Source organism: Pygocentrus nattereri, chromosome 18, assembly GCF_015220715.1.
Source record: "Pygocentrus nattereri isolate fPygNat1 chromosome 18, fPygNat1.pri, whole genome shotgun sequence".
Classification (NCBI taxonomy): Eukaryota; Metazoa; Chordata; class Actinopteri; order Characiformes; family Serrasalmidae; genus Pygocentrus; species Pygocentrus nattereri.
The window spans coordinates 20,134,218-20,153,054 of record NC_051228.1 but is presented as its reverse complement, the minus strand read 5'-3'; the positions used below and the strand labels follow the sequence as shown (position 1 = coordinate 20,153,054).

Here is an 18,837-nt window from a genome sequence, read left to right as displayed (position 1 = left end):
GTGTAAACATTTAAGGATGGAATGATATCTTCTCTTCTTTTACTCCTAGAGAAACTCTGGCAGCTGCATTTTGAATCATCTGAAGCTGTTTGATTGTCTTTTTTGGGAGTCCAGTTAGGACCATTACAGTAATCAACCCTGCCAAAAATAAAGGTGTGAATGAGTTCTTCCAGTTCTGCTGCAGTCAGATCATCTCTGATCTTGTTAATGTTCTTAAGGTATAAATATGCTGGTTGATTTAGGTGATTTAGTAATTGCTTTGACACAACCGCTAGAACAGAGAACTGAGATAGCTTTGCAAAACCTTAACAAAGGGGAAAATGAACATTGGCAAATATAGGATATATTTGTGTCTATTTGTTTCAACAGATTGGTTGAATATAAAACATGAATACATGCTTTGATTTAGTATGCTCAGCTTCATCAGCTTTGACATCCTACAGTCTCCCATGATAGATATTTGTATTTTGTAGACTATTTTGAATTAGTTTAATATTCACAATAACCCAGTCTTTAGGTATTAAATTCAGACATGAAAACTCATGAGCAGCAAAAAAGGTGACAACCTCAGGAGCCAAACTCTGCAGCGTACACTGCCAGCATCTTCCTGGGAGAAAGTTTAAGTGATTAACATGAAAAGTCTTGTGCATTCTGTGACCAAAATCCAGGGGTAATTACTGTGAAAATATTTAGTTCATTTAGTTTAATAATTATGCAAATACAAGTCATGTCTAAAGATGTGGAGTTTTCTAGGTCTTTTTACTTTTTTGTGTTATTTAACAAATCACAGACTGCCTCAGTTGACTTTGTACAGTAGAATACTGCATACAGCTGTGGTCGTCAATGCTGGTCCTAGAGCACCACTGAACAGGTTCCTGAGATGAACTGGGTCATGCAAGGCAGAGAAACTCCAGGACCAGGACTGTGAAATACTGGCAACATAGGAGGTATAGTACCAAACCTTCAGATGCTTTAGCAGGTCTCTCTGCTGAGCTACATATCTCTCAAACCGATCCAGGAGGCCATTGATAGCATTGACGTCCTGCTCAATTTTGACTAGAAACGTCCGCTTGTCTGGATCTTTTGCTGGGAAAATAAGAAAAGGCATTAGTAACCATGCAGTAATGTAAAATTTGTGAAATCTATCACAAAAAACACCTTAATCATACTGTCAAAACAAATTGTAACTTTGCAAGAGAAAGAAAAAAAAATGACGTAAATTAATGTAAGAGGACAACCTTAATATAATCTGTTAGTAATTCTGAGCCTTTTCTATTGATTCAATTATTATCAATCAAACAACAACATATAGAACCAATAACAATTTTGAACCTTCTGATTAAAGGGGTCGCCTCAGTTTGTTATCATAATTTATTTTAAATAACAGTGAAGTCATGTGACAAAACTATGAAATAACATTTACGGAGTTATGTGGGTCAAAAACAAATCTTCTATTTTAGGTTCTTTTAGAAATGTGTCCCCTTTGTACTGACACAGCTTTACACACTCCTTAATATTATTGGAGCAGCTTCATGAGGAGCCACCAGAGATTTTACAACAAGAATGAAGAAGACATACATATACTAAGATCTTGCTGTTGTTTCTTCCTTTACCTTTTCAATGTTTTATTTTTAAATGTAATTTTTCAGTTTCATACATAGCCATGGCTACATGGGGAAAACCCCCTTGTGATGATGTATCTTGAAGGTAAGATGAACTTCTGAAAAATAAAAACAACAACTGCTTTGAGGTGGAGTTTTGAGGATGGGCGGTATGAAATGTGTGTGTGTGTTTGTTTGTTTTTTTAGCTTTGTAGCAGTAACGTTAGTTATCTGGCTGCCTTCTGCTTTCACCAGATAGCAGAGAAAACCCTAAACAACATCAGCATACAAGCATGAACTTCACCTCAAAGAAGGAGCAGTTTTCAAAGGTTCTTCCCACTCTCTAGAAACACACTATCAAAGTAAATGTGGGGGATACAGCAACATTTTTTTTTTTACAATACATGATGTGTCACAACATTTATTTTTTCTGATATCTGTTACATTAGAACAGACTAACTAATGCCACATTTTAAAAATATTATCAATCCAAATACTTGTATTCAACATTTACACTCTGTGCTACACTAAATTCAATTAACCAGCATTAATTATGCTGTTTTTTTTTTTGTCAAACATGCAGTTGGGAAATTATTTTTCAGTACAAACAATATCCACAATATGCTCAGAAAAGCATATTGCAACATATACATGACGCTTTTTTAACGCATTTTTAACACATGACACTAAATATTGTCACATTGTCCAGGCCTAGTCATATGGATTGTGTACATGTGCTCACTCAGCGTTTCTGCTGAAATGAAGAGTACTGATAGTGAGTTTATCACTCTCTGCTGCAGTAAACGCCTCTACTCTTCCAGGAAGGCTTTACCATAGATGCTAGAACTTTGCTGTGAGAATTTGATTAAGCATTAGTGAGATCAGGTACTGATGTAGGGTGGTCAGTTCTGAATCAATCCATATCATCCAAAAGCTCCAGAGAACTCCACTCTACTCAATGCTTTTCAATGGAGATTTTAGAACTGAGCAACTGCCAGCAATGGGTGCATATTAAAGGAGCTGAATTCACTTATTAGAAGGGTGTCCACACACTTTTGAACATATAGTGTACATCACTAGATGGAGTTTTTACTAGTCTAGCTGGAGTGTCCTTTTAAATAAACAAAATAAATAAATTAGTGAAATATCATACCGACTGCACGCAGCTCTAAAAGCCTCTTGACGAATGAAATCTTGTCATCGATGTGCTTCGTCACCTCTTCCAGCTCACAGTGACTCATATTTCTGAAAAGCAGGTTAAAAGCTCAGGCAATAACATATAAAAAATAGCCTTTACAAATCTTAAATGGCACACAATGTGAAAAGCTTACATAACTACTAATACCAATACTCAGCATCTAGTTGATCATTATTAGTTGATTTAAAAAGACATGCAACTTCTTAATGAACTGGTGATGATAAATTACAACTGTATTGACAATATGCATATTATGCTGAATGAAACAGAGCCTAATTTTGTGTTTTTGCCACCCAGACTTTTTTCCACTTGTTCCTGTTTATCTTTTTTCCTAGGAAGCATTCTGATGTCCTTGAAAGACTGCATGGTTTGCTTTTATTCAGTTATTCCATCATTTTTGAAACTGCTGCATAATTAAATGTAAACAAAGACATGAGAACAGGATGTATGATGAGTTTAATGCCTCTGAAAGCTCCCTTGTATTACATAAAATGGTTATGAATACACTGCTTGATGAGTGAGACACTGCTTTACAGTAGATTTGAGAAGTTCTGGTCTCAACTGAGTTTTTAAAAAATATATTCATGGTGGACGTTGTGAAGGGAAAAAGTTCCAAAGAAAACATTCACTTAGATGTTCCATTACTCTACCATCATCAACATTCCATATAAAAACTAAGGAGACGCAAGTAGGTTCACTGGTGGTTTTAGACAGTAATTAAAATGGCCATATTTGTGTTGTAGTCATGGTGACACCTGGTTCCCCTCACCACCACTGTAAGGAAATCAGAGTCTCTACCAGTTCACAGATCTGAATGACGATTTTCGAAAGGTCTGTGGAATTTCGCTTTAAGTAGAATAATACACAGATCAAAATAATAAGCAGATTACTCATCAAATGAAAGAACCATACGCTGGTTTATACTTGAATGACAGTGACCAGATGCAATCCGTCATAGATAAGTGATTTAATATCCATGAGCAAGTCTTCCGTTTGTTACTTTATAACGCAGGCTTACAAAGTGCTGTACAAAAAGGCCAAGAATGAGCTTTTCCATAGTGCAAACATTCTACAATGACAGATCTCTTGTACACTTTCTCTAACAGAGAAGAAAACTTTAAACACTGTGGGAGGAAACAAATGAGTTCAAAGCTAGTTCTGAGTTGTTTTGGGGACAATTTTTTATTAATGAATGGCAGCGCTAAGGGACAAGTGCTAGAATAGGACAGAAAACATCTCAATAAAACATCACTGCCAGCATCACTGATGCTTCAACCAACTGCCCAACACTAGTTGGAGTGTGTTCAGGGAGAATGGACATCTAAAACATAAGATACTAAATATGTGGGGTTATTACAGACATGCATTTAGTGAAAATTAGTTTCTCAGTAAACATTCTCTTGTCAAATGTTGCCTTAGCTTATTACACAATGGGCTGGTTTCCAAGACAAGGATTTAAGCTTAGGCTTTGACTAACTTGCAGTTCTAATTACAGCTGGCCAATATGACAATATGTCTCAATATTGTGATAAATTATGTGACAAAATAATATATTATGCTTTTCTGAACATATTGTTTATATTGTCAGCACTTGCAGAACACTGATCAACTGCATGTCATTATAAAGACAGCAAAATGATTCCTGTTTAACTGGATTTATAGCAACACAGTAGGCAAAATATTGAATAACCACAGTATTCATAGTGTTTATCATATCTTTTTAAAACATAGCACTAGTGGTTCTTTTACCTGAGTTCCAACTGATGTCTGAAAATATATAAAGATCATTTATCAGGAAATTTCTTGAAGTATCATGATATATTTTTGCCATGTTGCTCACCTCTAGTGCTAATGGTAAATCACCACTGGAAACTCTTTTCAGTCTAGGCTTAAGCTTAATCTGGGTCCAGGAAAATGGTGCTCATGTCTAAATGTCTGTAGGTACCTACTCGTGCAGTGTTTCCTGAAACCTAGGGTGGATAGTGAGTTTGTCTTCCTTTGCCACTACTCCTCCGCAAAGGCTTTACACTACATATTGGAGAATTGCTGTGAGGATTCGGCTGCTTATAGTCAAAGGAGCATTAGTGAGGTCCCCATATGTCATGGGGGGGGGGGGGGGGGGGGGGGGGTTGGTTGTTCTAGTGTTGTAATAAAAAAACGGCCTTAAAACTACAAAACACTACTGCACACATTGAAAAAAATATGGTAGCTCAAGGGTTCCATAATTAATATAATTAATGTAACAGTTCTATTTCTTAGCCTCACAGCAAGAAAACTGCCCCTAGTGTGAGTGTGATTTTATATGTCTATGTGTCTGTAATGTGATGTAGGGGACCTGTCCAGGGTGATTCCTGCCTTCTGCCCAATGAATACTGGGATAGGCTCCAGCTTCCCCCGTGACCCAGAAGGATAAGCGGCTTTGAGAACATGTGCGTAGTTCTATGTAAAACCATGAAATCTATATAAAACCATTTCACTTTTGTGAAATGGTTCGTCAGACTGATGGAGAATTTGTTGCATGCAGTTCTATATAGAAACCTTTTGAAAATGGTTCCATACAACACCAAAAGGGTTCTGTTGTTGTTACAACGCCAAGCTTGTAACAACCCTTTTTGAAAAGGTTCTATATAGAACCATACACAAAGCATTCTCCATCAATCTGATTAACCAATGTTACCATGCTAGGAACCATTTAAGTTTGAAATAGTTCTATTTATAAATCATTGTTCTAAACGGAACCACTGCCTTCTCTACAGAACCATCCTTTGGTAGTGTAGGAGCCAAGCAGTCATGTTTACAAAAGATGTAGCAATTGCTCCATTTATCATTTTGTCCGGAGTGCCCATTTAAGTTCTTGGAGGTGTCAAAATGTTGTGATAAATATCTGAAATCAGAACTCCTTAAAACGGAGCTCGCGCGGTCCCGTCAGAGTAACGTTAAGCTCCTTGGGTCCCTTTAACTGAAGGACACAGGCCTGGTTCCTATATTCAGCTTACACATGTCGTAATGCTCGATATATATGGTACAATAATAATGAGAATCATACAAATACTCGCTACACAGTAGCCAAGTTTTCTCTGACTGAACTAAACTCGTCCAAAGCGAATGGACTCGAAGTCCTGAACCGCCCACCTTCATAAACTGCGAAATGTGGACGAGACTGAAGCTGGCGAATAGGAAGCAGACTTCAGCCTCGTGAAACGCGCCTGTTTTGGCGTTATGAAAACATTTTAATAAAATGTGAATATCTTAAATGGCTTTAGTTCACAGCAAAAGCGTAAATCTGTGCCGTATCGAGACCGAGCCTCTCAGAAAAGGAGGCTAAGCTAACGGAGTTTGCGTTAGCCAAGTTAGGCTAAGTTAGCAGTCGCCAACTGTAAACACTTCATTTCAGAAAGTCGAGGCAGGATTAGCTGGTAAAACACATAAGGTTTCTTAAGTTTTCACAATGACTAAAAACACTTACGTGATTAACGATGGCTGCTTGTCAGTGTGTGAAATATTCAGCAGAGAAAGTTTATTGAAGTAACATTTATTTTTATTTTATAAACCAGTCCAGACTCTTCTTTGCCGCGCCGGTGTTTGAACGATTGGCGGTCTGTGATTGGCTGTACGCGTTTGCGTCACGGTGAGTTTTGCCTGTACGTGAGATCTTGTATCTTCACCAGTGCGAGTTCTCTGGCTTTACCTTGGACTTAATTTACAGTGAATTTAAACCTTATTTAGAAAATGTTTTACTAGACTTTACAAATTATGGAAAGGAATTTCAAAATGAATTTATGGAATTTAACACTTTTTTGGCAAAGTATAAATAGGTGTAGATACAAAAGGGAAGACCCCTATTATTGTCAAAGGTTTAAAGTATTAAATATCTTTATGTACCTCTATCACCATAATATCTCATTATCTTTTTTACTTTCTTTTGTGATGTTTCTCAGTGTTGGTTTATTTTATTGTTTCTGTTTACTGTTTTCATTTGTTTTTCTGTCCCTGCCCTGGCTGTATTTTATTTGGAGTTATATGATACACCCTTTAATCTGAACCTGTAACAGGGGAGTGTGATGTTGATGTATGTGCAAATATTTAGTTAAGAAAAAAAGTCAAGAACAGAAACTATTTTAAAAAAAGGATGAACCACAAATGTGCATATTCTGTGACTCTGATTATATATATATATTATTAAATATGACCTAGTCACTCTTTAAAAACATGGTTCTTTAAGGGTTCTTTAGAAAACCACTTGCACGAGTAAAGCGTTCTTTGCATCATAAATAGGTTCTTTACATTGATGGAGAATGTGCTGTAGATGGTTCTATATAGAACCTTTTTAAAAAGGGTTCTTCTATTGTTAAGATGTCAAGCTTGTAACAATAAAAGAACCCTTTCATATAGCAAATTTAAGCACATTTTTAGATGTGGCATTTGCCACATTGAGTTCTCAAATTGAGTTCAACATATTAAAAAAAAATCATAAAATATAATATAAATTGCACCATAACTTTTGCACAGGTCACATTTTGTTAGATTTTTTTCACCAGTATGTTAAATTCAGCTAATAAACTGTATATTAAAATGTGCAGGAGGATGTTCTCTGTAGAGGATGTGTTCACTTATTTACACAAAATCAACAACAAACATCATTTGATCAGGGGCACCCAAACTGTTGCACATGACTGTATGTACAAAAAAGCTTTATACCATTGTTTTACTTTTTTATTTAAAACTTTGGCTAATTTTGCCCACATCACAAATAAAAACAATACAAGATTTATGTGAACAGAAACAGTACTCAAGTACATTCAAAATGTAAACAAACATCTGGCTGCACCTTCAAAAGAATGTTCCGGAGAAGTTTTCAGAGATAAAAACGGATATGTGAACCTTCATTTATCATCGCACCATTTAATAAAGTCAGTCAGGGTCAGATGGCTACAGTATTTCACTCATATTTTAACAAACTAATCTCAAGAATGTAATAAACATTGGTCCCAGTGCTGGTCAGCTTCTCAGAGGCCCAGAGAGGCCTTCAGGAGGGAGGCCATATCTTCGGGAATGGTGTCTACATCTCCTGAAAGAGTGCAGATTATTACTCAGAAGCACATTTTTAGACGCTACTTTAGAAGCATAGTTACTTCTACAGTACTGACTTAACACATAGTACAAAGCTGTATTTATGATCAAATGACATGTTCTGTTCATTTTCTAAGAGTAAATAACTGATTATATCCTCTACAGAAAACACATCTGCACATTTTAATGCACAACTACTGTTTATTTGCTGAATTTAACATACTTGGTGGGGGTGGCCTGTGCAAAATGTATAGCACATTATGTATTCTATGTTTTATTTAGAAAGTGTGCACCAAAATATGACATTTTACTGGACATTTAAGAGTGTTCTCTGTGGAGGATGTGTTAACTTATATACATCTAAAGATCAACAAAATATGTCATTTGACCAGGGGTGTTATAACTTTTGCATACAAGTGTAAGTTCTGGCTTACTAAGAAAAACCTCTCATTTCCCCCTCTCATTTCAGGCAGGTCACAGCCTGCCTCCCTGACTTCAGTCTAAACTACTCATAAGGAAATTCAGTTCGCTTTATTTTTTTTTACTGTTTTAGCATTTTATTATGTGAGAACCACTGAAATAACAGTATCTACTTTCATTTAGAAAGGCTGTAGTCATTTCTGGACATCACTTAGCTACTTTTCAATTGTTTCAAAGTTTCTTTTTAACAAACTGATTTTAAAATGCTTCACTGACTAGAAAAATGGTTTACATGATTTCCTGCTAAAAAAGCATTCAAGTACATAAGTATTCAAGTGTAGGTGTATTTGCCATGTTTTTATTTCTAAACTTGTGTATGTTGCACCTGGTAAACCTTTTACTATAAGACGGCCTACAGAGCTGTTAGAGCTCTTTTTGTATTTTTTTCTGATCATCTCTCTCTGTAAGAAATGTAGACAATTTATCCACAAAATTTTCATCAACACTAGCAATTTACATTTCAATATCCAACAATGACAAACTATTTAAAGCGCTACAACTTTATTTGTAAAAATTATTTTTCAGTGGAAATGTAGCTAATGAATGTTCATCACTTTAAAAAATAGACAGTTCTGATTCTAAAATCTAATTGGCTGAGCCACATTCAAAACCGATGTAAAATACACAACATATACACATAACTGCACGTGTCAACTGAATTCTATATTAATGCACCAAGTTATTAAAACACTGTGCAGCTAATGGAATAATCTTCAACCACTATCAAACTACATGTATTGCAGAATTTTATCATATTGTATTTTCTTTCTGGTGTAATCTCCTGGTTTGTAGGTTTTATGGGTCTATAGACCACTGAGATTGTGCATAATTTCATAATCAGGGTCATGCCCAAATAAGGAGTTCCAGGCCTAAGTCTTTTTGTCTCTATGGGAAATAAAGAATGACAGTGTCCAAAATTCACCACTGTTAAACGAACATTCCATAACAAATTAGCATTTCTTCCAATGAATAATACTCAGTCCCCTGAATTATGAGGTCTGAATTATGCAGCCTAAAACTGCCAAAGCTTCTAAACTACCATACTGGACAAAGCATGCTGGGTTGTGTGGGGCATCTTTTTGAGGCCAGTAGCCACGTTTACATGCAGCCTGATAATCCGTTAATAATCCGACTAATAGCTCAATCGGAATAGACTAGTCTGACTGAAGATGATTTCTATCTGATTGAACATAAAAGAAGAATAATAACTGTGTGAACACCTGTATCTGATTACATTCCCAATCGGAGAGTTTGAGCACGTTCTGCACATGTTCATTCGTGTCATAGCGAAAGTTTATAACCTTCAACATGAAAAGAAACTAGTCTGCAGAGGACATGAAGTTTATGCTTTGAACTATGCGTTGTCCACTCGGATTACTTGTAGTGTGCATGTTAACAGAGATTTTCCATTAGATTGCTGAGTAGAGTGAGCAGACAAACACATCAGTCTTAATCTAGTCTGAATGAACTCAAACAAATTGGCTGAAATCTTTACATGTAAACACAGTCAGTCTTATGACGTCAGTGCACAGCAGTGTTAGCTTGCATATACTGCAGTATTTTGTATTTTGATTCCTCTGTAATCAGAGGATCCAGTGACATTTTAGGGGAACGTGCACACAGTAAAAAATGTACCTTTGAAACATTTTGAAATAGTGATTTTTGGACAACCCTATTTGTTTTTCTCATTGATTAATCCACCTTACAATCCGACTACAGGACAACGACACAGCCTCTACATGGTCTATTAAAGAACAGAGAATTCTACAATAACCCTTAAAAATGAATGAGATCTCACAGGACTGGTTAATGATCATCACTGCAATGACATTTGAATGTGTGCACCTAAAATGAGCTCACCCTCCTCAGCGGCAGTCATGTCCTGCTCTAGTTTGAGCTTCCTCTGGCCGATGCGGAGCATGGCGTCCTCTATGGTGTCCTTGCTTATCAGTCTGATCACTTTAACGGTCCTGCAGCAGGACAAAAACATTCAGATACAGAGGGTACAAACAAAAATACTGTCTATCCAACAGATTTTATATATTAATATATATATACACACACTACCGTTCAAAAGTTTGGGGTCACATTGAAATGTCCTTATTTTTGAAGGAAAAGCACTGTACTTTTCAATGAAGATAACTTTAAACTAGTCCTAACTTTAAACAAATACACTTTATACATTGCTAATGTGGTAAATGACTATTCTAGCTGCAAATGTCTGGTTTTTGGTGCAATATCTACATAGGTGTATAGAGGCCCATTTCCAGCAACTATCACTCCAGTGTTCTAATGGTACAATGTGTTTGCTCATTGGCTCAGAAGGCTAATTGATGATTAGAAAACCCTTGTGCAATCATGTTCACACATCTGAAAACAGTCTAGCTCAAACTGACCTTCCTTTGAGCAGATTGAGTTTCTGGAGCATCACATTTGTGGGGTCAATTAAACGCTCAAAATGGCCAGAAAAAGAGAACTTTCATCTGAAACTCGACAGTCTATTCTTGTTCTTAGAAATGAAGGCTATTCCATGCGAGAAATTGCTAAGAAATTGAAGATTTCCTACAACGGTGTGTACTACTCCCTTCAGAGGACAGCACAAACAGGCTCTAACCAGAGTAGAAAAAGAAGTGGGAGGCCGCGTTGCACAACTAAGCAAGAAGATAAGCACATTAGAGTCTCTAGTCTGAGAAACAGACGCCTCACAGGTCCCCAACTGGCTTCTTCATTAAATAGTACCCGCAAAACACCAGTGTCAACATCTACAGTGAAGAGGCAGCTGCGGGATTTTGGGCTTCAGGGCAGAGTGGCAAAGAAAAAGCCATATCTGAGACTGGCCAATAAAAGAAAAAGATTAAGATGGGCAAAAGAACACAGACATTGGACAGAGGAAGACTGGAAAAAAGTGTTGTGGACGGATGAATCCAAGTTTGAGGTGTTTGGATCACAAAGAAGAACGTTTGTGAGACGCAGAACAAATGAAAAGATGCTGGAAGAATGCCTGACGCCATCTGTTAAGCATGGTGGAGGTAATGTGATGGTCTGGGGTTGCTTTGGTGCTGGTAAGGTGGGAGATTTGTACAAGGTCAAAGGGATTCTGAATAAGGAAGGCTATCACTCCATTTTGCAACGCCATGCCATACCCAGTGGACAGCGCTTGATTGGAGCCAATTTCATCCTACAACAGGACAATGACCCTAAACACACCTCCAAATTGTGCAAGAACTATTTACAGCAGAAGCAGGCAGCTGGTATTCTATCGGTAATGGAGTGGCCAGCGCAGTCACCAGATCTGAACCCCATTGAGCTGTTGTGGGAGCAGCTTGACCGTATGGTACGCCAGAAGTGCCCATCCAACCAATCCAACTTGTGGGAGCTGCTTCTAGAAGCGTGGGGTGCAATTTCTCCAGCTTACCTCAACAAATTAACAGCTAGAATGCCAAAGGTGTGCAATGCTGTAATTGCTGCAAATGGAGGATTCTTTGACGAAAGCAAAGTTTGATGTAAAAACAATGTTATTTCAAATACAAATCATTATTTCTAACCTTGTCAATGTCTTGACTCTATTTTCTATTCATTTCACAACGTATGGTGGTGAATAAGTGTGACTTTTCATGGAAAACACAAAATTGTTTGGGTGACCCCAAACTTTTGAACGGTAGTGTATATATATATATATATATATATATATATATATAAAGGTCCCTGTTAGGAGATATTAAAGGGACACTCTGGGCAAAATGCAAAATTTAACCATCAACATGCTGATTTGCATCCTATAGCAGAGCAGCACTACATTTTATGACTTAAAGACTACAAACGCCTCCCTTCTGATGATCTTGAAGGTGGGAAAAACTTTTGAAAAATGTCTTTGGGGTGGATTCTTTTTCTGAATTTTGAAATAAATTGCAATAACATGTCTGTGCTTTTGTAATAGTTTGGAATGAACATCAAAAAGTTTAAAGTACCTTCATATTTATTCACAGCAAAGAATAACATAAAATGTCAGTCATTTTATTTGAAGGCATTATAAATATTTATAATGTTATGACTGTTAATGTGTATTTTAGGTGGTTTATAATTATGCACAGGTCATTACTCCATTATCCATTAGTGACAGTTGTGCTGCTACATGTTTAAGTCACTAAATAATTTATTACAGTCCATTATTAAACCTTTATGAAGTTTATTAAATTTATAAAACATTGCTTAAAGGTTCTAAGTGCATTTATCATGTATTATGAATACGAGATATGAGGTTTTCTAATGACAGCAACACTATGCAAAGTAGTCCTCAATAGCAGTCAATGTTAGCCACGTTAGCATTTCCAGCTTAAGCATTCCTGTAACTGTCTGATAACGAGCTTTCTGTCTGACCTGGTTTGGCCAACGCGGTGGCAGCGGTCCTCTGCCTGTTTGTCATTATAAGGGTTGCAATCTATATCATGAAGGATGACCACATTAGCAGAGGTCAGGTTGATGCCCAGTCCCCCAGCCCTGGTAGACAGCAGAAATACAAAGATGTCTTGATCCGTGTTGAACTGATCAATCAGACCAATTCTGTGGGGAAAAAAAAAAGTGCCATGGAGTGAGTCTCTATATTCAGTGTTCTACATGATAATGAAACAGGTCTCATACACTGCTACACTACTGTACTGTACTGTTTGACATGACATTCATTTACACAAGAATAAAATATATTACATCAAATGTTGCCAAAATTAAGTGAACAAAGGGTTGATGTGATATATTTTGATATACACATTAAAATGTATTAATATTTTCCCTGCATTAAAGGAATGGTTCAGCAAAAATCCTACATGCCCAACTTACCCCAAAAGTAGTCAGTAGCCAAGACAGGTTTGGTGTCTGATGTTTTAACTGCTAGACAGTTAAAAAATAATAGAATTCTATGCCACCAAAAATCTTTAGTTCTATGACATTAGCTTCGTAGCTCCAGTTCTAAACTAAAGAAGCAAAGTTTAGATATCAATCATGTCTTGACTGTAATTTTTCTCATTAAATTATTCCTTTAACCCCTTAACCCAGTCAATAAAAGAAAACTGTAGCCCATCTTTTGATGCCCCCTCTGTGCCATCCTGTAGTCCTTCATCAGTGGACTCTGACCACAGCCTGTGGTTTCTGACCACAGAGCTGCCTTTAGCTGGATATTATTTTTGGAAGACCAGTCAGTGCTGTCAGTGCTGATGCTGTGCTGAGAATAATATCTGGACAACAGCAGTCCTGTGGTCAGATACTGTCAAGTGATGAACTTTGATAAACCGTGCAGCAAGATGGACCTAATAAAATGAGTGTACTTGCATCACTATTGCTTGTATTCTAGCCTTCATTAAGAGTCACTCTGGTTATGCTGTACGCCTTGGCTCCTCAAATAGCCCACCTGTCACTCATGGGCGTAGAGCCATCCAACCGAATGTATCTGTGCTTATGGTGTCTGAGCAGCACCTCCAAGATGTCCAGCATCATGGTAAACTGGCTGAAAAGGACCACTCGGTCACCCTGAGCGAGACACAAAGACATGGTGAGTCAACTTATGAATGTATCAACCAATGGTAATCTTTCTGTCTTCTGACATACAGATGGCACCCTAACATGCGGATTCTCACAAACCATGCACAAATATTCAGTTAGAACACCAGTATCCACAACTGATGATTAAGTATAATAATGCTTCCCAGGAATAAGGACATGAAATTCCTCAAATCCATGAATGGGCCAGTCACAAGTAGTGAGTAATATTTGTTTATATAAGCTGTATCTGTCAACTTGGGTAGGTTTTGACTGCTAGAAAAAGCAGTCTATAATAGCTAAACAGACAAGTTGGTCACTTTAGGCTTGTACTTTAATTAATTACTTTATCGATTTGTATTTTTCTACATCATTTTAACACACCAGCTGTTCTTTATGCTGTATGAAAATTTCATAATCAATGGATCACTAGAAATGCTCTAAAATCACTTGGAACAAAACCTCTTTATATTAACTTATATTAAAAGGTAAGTGTTTTTAGGGAGTGTTTTTCAGGAGTGTTTTTGCCTTCTCCTGTAAAGTTGCTATTTTGAAGACACTTGTTTTTCTTTGGGCAGCAACAATATGGCAATTAATTTTAATGTTAATGCTAATATATGGCACCAAGGATCAATGCCCTGAGGACAAAGCATATGAAGAATGCTAATTTCTAAACACAAACTGTTGTGCTAAACACTTCCCACCTGCTCTTTGAGGTCTCTCAGAATCTGTGTGAGGAGACGGAGCTTCCCTGAGTCCAGAAGCAAGTCAGTGTCCAGCTGGTGCTCATGCAACGCCGAGTACTGCTGGCACAGCCGATGAAGCTCAAAGTCTGACATCACTGCCATGTCCTCCTTTATCAGAGCCGGGTCTGATTCACGGTGACTGGGCTCCTGCACGACAACAGAGCAATATTCAAAACTCCCCAGTACCTACTTACTGTAACAGACAGAGCATGCAATGCTTACTCTTAAAGCTCAGCATATAATCAAATTTACAAAATTCCCCCTCCCCTCACCCCATATGTATGTTTATCGTCTGAAGTTCGCCTCTTTATTTTTTCACTGGTGCTAAGAGACGGACAGATGCAAAACAGTCCTCAAAAAACCCCCAGATTTATCATTATTTTACCATCATCAACATTCCTTATTAAGTTCAGAAGACTAATGTAGGTTCACTGGTGGTTTTGGATAGTAAATAAAATTTTTATATTCCTGTTGTAGTCATGGTAACCCCTGAGTCCTATCACCACCACTGTAAAGAAATCTGAGCTGAGGTTTTTCCAAAAAAAAAAGTGTTGAGGGGGGACATGCATCCTCACTGCCACCCTGAGCTGAATTTGCTTGATAAGGGGAGTATGTATCCACACCTTCAGCATGAGCTGGCTCATAGCAGACAGGCGCTTGCTGGTGTAGTACTGCCGGTGCAGCAGCGGGTGATTGGCCATTTTCCTCAGCTGCATCATCACGTTGGTCAGTTCCCGTTCTGGGCAGAGACATACAACAATTAACTTAGCTTATTCAGAGAGACTAGCCATGTGCTTAAAGTGTAGATAAGGGATCTGTTTATTGTTACTATGACAATTACTTATCGGCTTACTAATGATCAGCTGAAGGCAGCGTTTCGACTGAATGAATTCTCCAATGTTAGAAAAGATTACAATTGATTAGACCAATTTTAAATAAACCTTGCACTAATTCTTTGTCCAAAATGACATTCCCAAGCTATTCTCAAAAGTACTATTATTATATTTGCAAATTCATTCAACACTTTTTTTCTCTTGATTGTGCCAAGAATGTATAAGAAAAGCACCGACTGTCCTGTCTGAGGCCCACTTATAAATTTGTGTGGTTTTGTGCACCATAAATAGTCAAAATTCCTTTTGCATGACCATTTCCAATCTCTCTTTATCCCTTAGAAATAAACAGGCTGTTTTCCTTACTATGCGTTTAAGACTGATACATATGGAAATGAGCTCTGTTCTGATTGGATGCCATGGATTGTGTCTCATTCAAAACTGCAGCCCGGGCTTCAGCTGCTGTAGGCTAAATAGGTGTATATGTGAATGGTGGATACGTTGATGCTATAATGTTAAAATGTGCTTTTCTGAGCACACTGGATACATTTAGCCAATATTATCACCACCATCATGGTCCTTTTCATACATACTCTCTTCAGTTTTGGTGCTCTTTAGTTTGTTGAACAGGTCGTCATACAGCTGCTGCTGTTTTTCACTCATGGCGCAGAACTCAATCTGTTCTTCCTTTGCAGGAAGCTGCTTCAGGACCTGCCGAACACAGAAGAGCAAGAGCCTGAATGACAGTCATAAGGAGTATTTTTTTATCATACCTATCATGCACAAAAATGAAACTGCTTCACAGAAAATAAACTTTATTCCATTCATTACAAAACAAATGTTAAACCATAAACTGAACAACTGAATGTTTAAACATGGCAAGGAGAGCACAGCTAGTGCTAGCTTTGCAGGCTAAAATCTCACATGTCATGATTTTGAATGCCAACATTGCTTATCTATTTTATCTAAGAGCTCACTGCACAGCCCAAACACTTTAAGGCATGTTCTGTAGGTGCAAGCAAGTTTTCTGTTGCCACATTGTAATCCTGTCATTAGCAAAAAAAAAGTGTCTCTATTTTTGTCTGTCCTTGTCCATGTGGAAATGTCATAATGTTGGAGCAATAGAAATGCTTTAATTTTTATCTAACTTGTACTAAAAGTAAAGAAGGCTCATTTGTGATGTACAAAGCTAAGCTGCCACGTAATCTCTACAAATATTTTTTTTCCACAGATGTACCGAGAAAGTGCTACAGTAACACATTTATCAGTCTATAAGCTATATAACTTAAACTAGATATTTTATAATCTATAAAAAATACATTTTTGACTGAAAATATATCAGATTTAATGTGTTTCTTTTCCACTGTGCATGCACATATTACGGACTTTGTGGCACATACTGTAGCACACATACTGTAATCATAAGTATAATTAAGTTGTAAATTTATGTACGCAAGTAAAAAAAATTTTTTTTCTCTCAATCTACATTACTTTGGTTCCTGTTAGTACTAGTGTGTCCTGAATTGCAGTTATAGCCAAGAATGTTTTCATTTCAGTGCATCACTAGTCACTTACACTCACCAATAAGATCCATTAATCCAAAAATCAACTTTGAGCAAAAAATGGAAGAGAGTAATAAGGCTCAGACATTTCATTTTTAATTTTCATTCTTCTCTCCTGTATACAGTATAAAAACAGTCCCAAAAACATATTTTTGTCAACCACACCAATGTCCAACTGTACTGACAGCCTTTCTGTGACCCATGAACCAACATACATAAGCACGCAAAGCTTAATAATGCATTAGAGATATTGTACTACATGTTTTCACGCATACATGCATGCACAGACATTCTGAAAGCAGCTGCATTATGCATTTCCTCTCATCCAGTATGCATGCAGCTGGCAGCAGTGCAGTACCTCACTCTTGATACGGCGCAGGATGAAGGGTTTCATGATGAGTTTAGCATGAGCGATGCGGTCTCTTTCAAAGCTGCTCTGCTCCTCTGAGGATTTCTAGTGGACATTTACACACACATACATGCACACATATGCACACATGTAAGTACGGACATACACTATATTTCCAAAAGTATTCACTCACTCACCCATCCAAATCATCAATTCAGGTATTCCAATCACTTCCATGTCCATGGGTGTATAAAACCAAGAACCTAGGCATGCAGACTGCTTCTACAAACATTGGTGAAAGAATGGGTCTCTCTCAGGAGCTCAGTGAATTCCAGCATGGTACCCTGATAGGATGCCACCTATGCAGTCCAGTCGTGAAATTTCTTCACTACTAAATATTCCACAGTCAACTGTCAGTGGTATTATAACGAAGTGGAAGCGTTTGGGAACGACAGCAACTCAACCACAAAGTGTTAGGCCACGTAAAATGACAGAGCGTGGTCAGCGGATGCTGAGGCGCAAAGTGCGCAGAGGTCGCCAACTTTCTGCTGAGTCAAACGCTACAGACTTCCAAACTTCATATAGCCTTCAGATTAGCTCAAGAACAGCATAGAGAGCTTCATGGAATGGGTTTCCATGGCCAAGCAGCTGCATCCAATCCTTACATCACCAAGCACAATGCAAAGCCTCAAATGCAGTGGTGTAAAGCACTGCCACTGGACTCTGGAGCAATGGAGACGTGTTCTCTGGAGTGAGGAATCACGCTTCTCAAGCTGGCCATCCGATAGACGAGTCTGGGTTTGGCGGTTGCCAAGAGAAGGGCAATTGTCTAACTGTTTTGTGCCAGGTGTAAAGTTTGGTGGATGGGGGATTATGGTGTATGTCACACAACTGCCGCTCACTGAATGTTTTCTCTTTTTTGCAATGTTTTGCTGTGACAATGACAATAAGCATCTACATGTAATAACATTAGACGTAACTGAGCTATGCGGCACCGGAGGGTCACAGTGCTGCATAGCTCAGTCCTTTTACTGTCCTAATACACTTGATTGAACTTCTTGTCAGCTTAGTTTTCTGTGCAGTTCCTACCATGGCGAACATCTTGGCGATCTGTGAGGTGCTGCTGGAGAACATGTTGGGCATGATGAAGTTCAGCAGAGACATCAACTCCAGCAGGTTGTTCTGCAGTGGCGTTCCAGTCAGCAGCAGTCGATACTTTGCCTGTGGAGAATGCGCACAAACTCAGATTAGTGCTTTTGGTGTTTACTGATATTAGCTAAAATGGCAGTAGTGATGATGTTTTTAATTTTATAGTTTACAGTAAGTCATATTGTGTTTTAAACCACATCGACAAGTCTGCACGACCTTAATGAAGACCTGGATGTGGTTTGAAAGAAGATTTTTGGATAAATTTACAGAAACAATTTGGGTGTCTTGGCTGAGTGACTATATCCAGTATAAGTAGATATTAA

General features: G+C 37.7%; 2 protein-coding genes across 2 annotated transcripts in view; both read right to left on the bottom strand.

Annotated features, from left to right (window-relative positions):
• The window catches only part of ska1 (spindle and kinetochore associated complex subunit 1), a 15,271-nt gene extending 8,891 nt beyond the window's left edge, over nucleotides 1-6,380 (bottom strand). The window contains exons 1-3 of the mRNA XM_017711197.2: nucleotides 6,266-6,380; nucleotides 2,755-2,846; nucleotides 962-1,086 (exon numbers count right to left, since the gene is read on the bottom strand). Coding sequence (XP_017566686.1) covers nucleotides 962-1,086; nucleotides 2,755-2,842 — 213 coding nt within the window. The 5' untranslated portion in view covers nucleotides 2,843-2,846; nucleotides 6,266-6,380. The remainder of the gene's footprint in view (nucleotides 1-961; nucleotides 1,087-2,754; nucleotides 2,847-6,265) is intronic.
• A 1,118-nt stretch (nucleotides 6,381-7,498) lies between these two features.
• smarcad1b (SWI/SNF-related, matrix-associated actin-dependent regulator of chromatin, subfamily a, containing DEAD/H box 1 b) overlaps nucleotides 7,499-18,837 on the bottom strand; it is a 34,522-nt gene continuing 23,183 nt past the window's right edge. The window contains exons 15-23 of the mRNA XM_017711207.2: nucleotides 18,455-18,586; nucleotides 17,375-17,470; nucleotides 16,048-16,165; nucleotides 15,248-15,363; nucleotides 14,583-14,771; nucleotides 13,751-13,869; nucleotides 12,727-12,909; nucleotides 10,210-10,319; nucleotides 7,499-7,867 (exon numbers count right to left, since the gene is read on the bottom strand). Of these exons, the coding sequence (XP_017566696.2) occupies nucleotides 7,806-7,867; nucleotides 10,210-10,319; nucleotides 12,727-12,909; nucleotides 13,751-13,869; nucleotides 14,583-14,771; nucleotides 15,248-15,363; nucleotides 16,048-16,165; nucleotides 17,375-17,470; nucleotides 18,455-18,586 (1,125 nt within the window). The 3' untranslated portion in view covers nucleotides 7,499-7,805. The remainder of the gene's footprint in view (nucleotides 7,868-10,209; nucleotides 10,320-12,726; nucleotides 12,910-13,750; nucleotides 13,870-14,582; nucleotides 14,772-15,247; nucleotides 15,364-16,047; nucleotides 16,166-17,374; nucleotides 17,471-18,454; nucleotides 18,587-18,837) is intronic.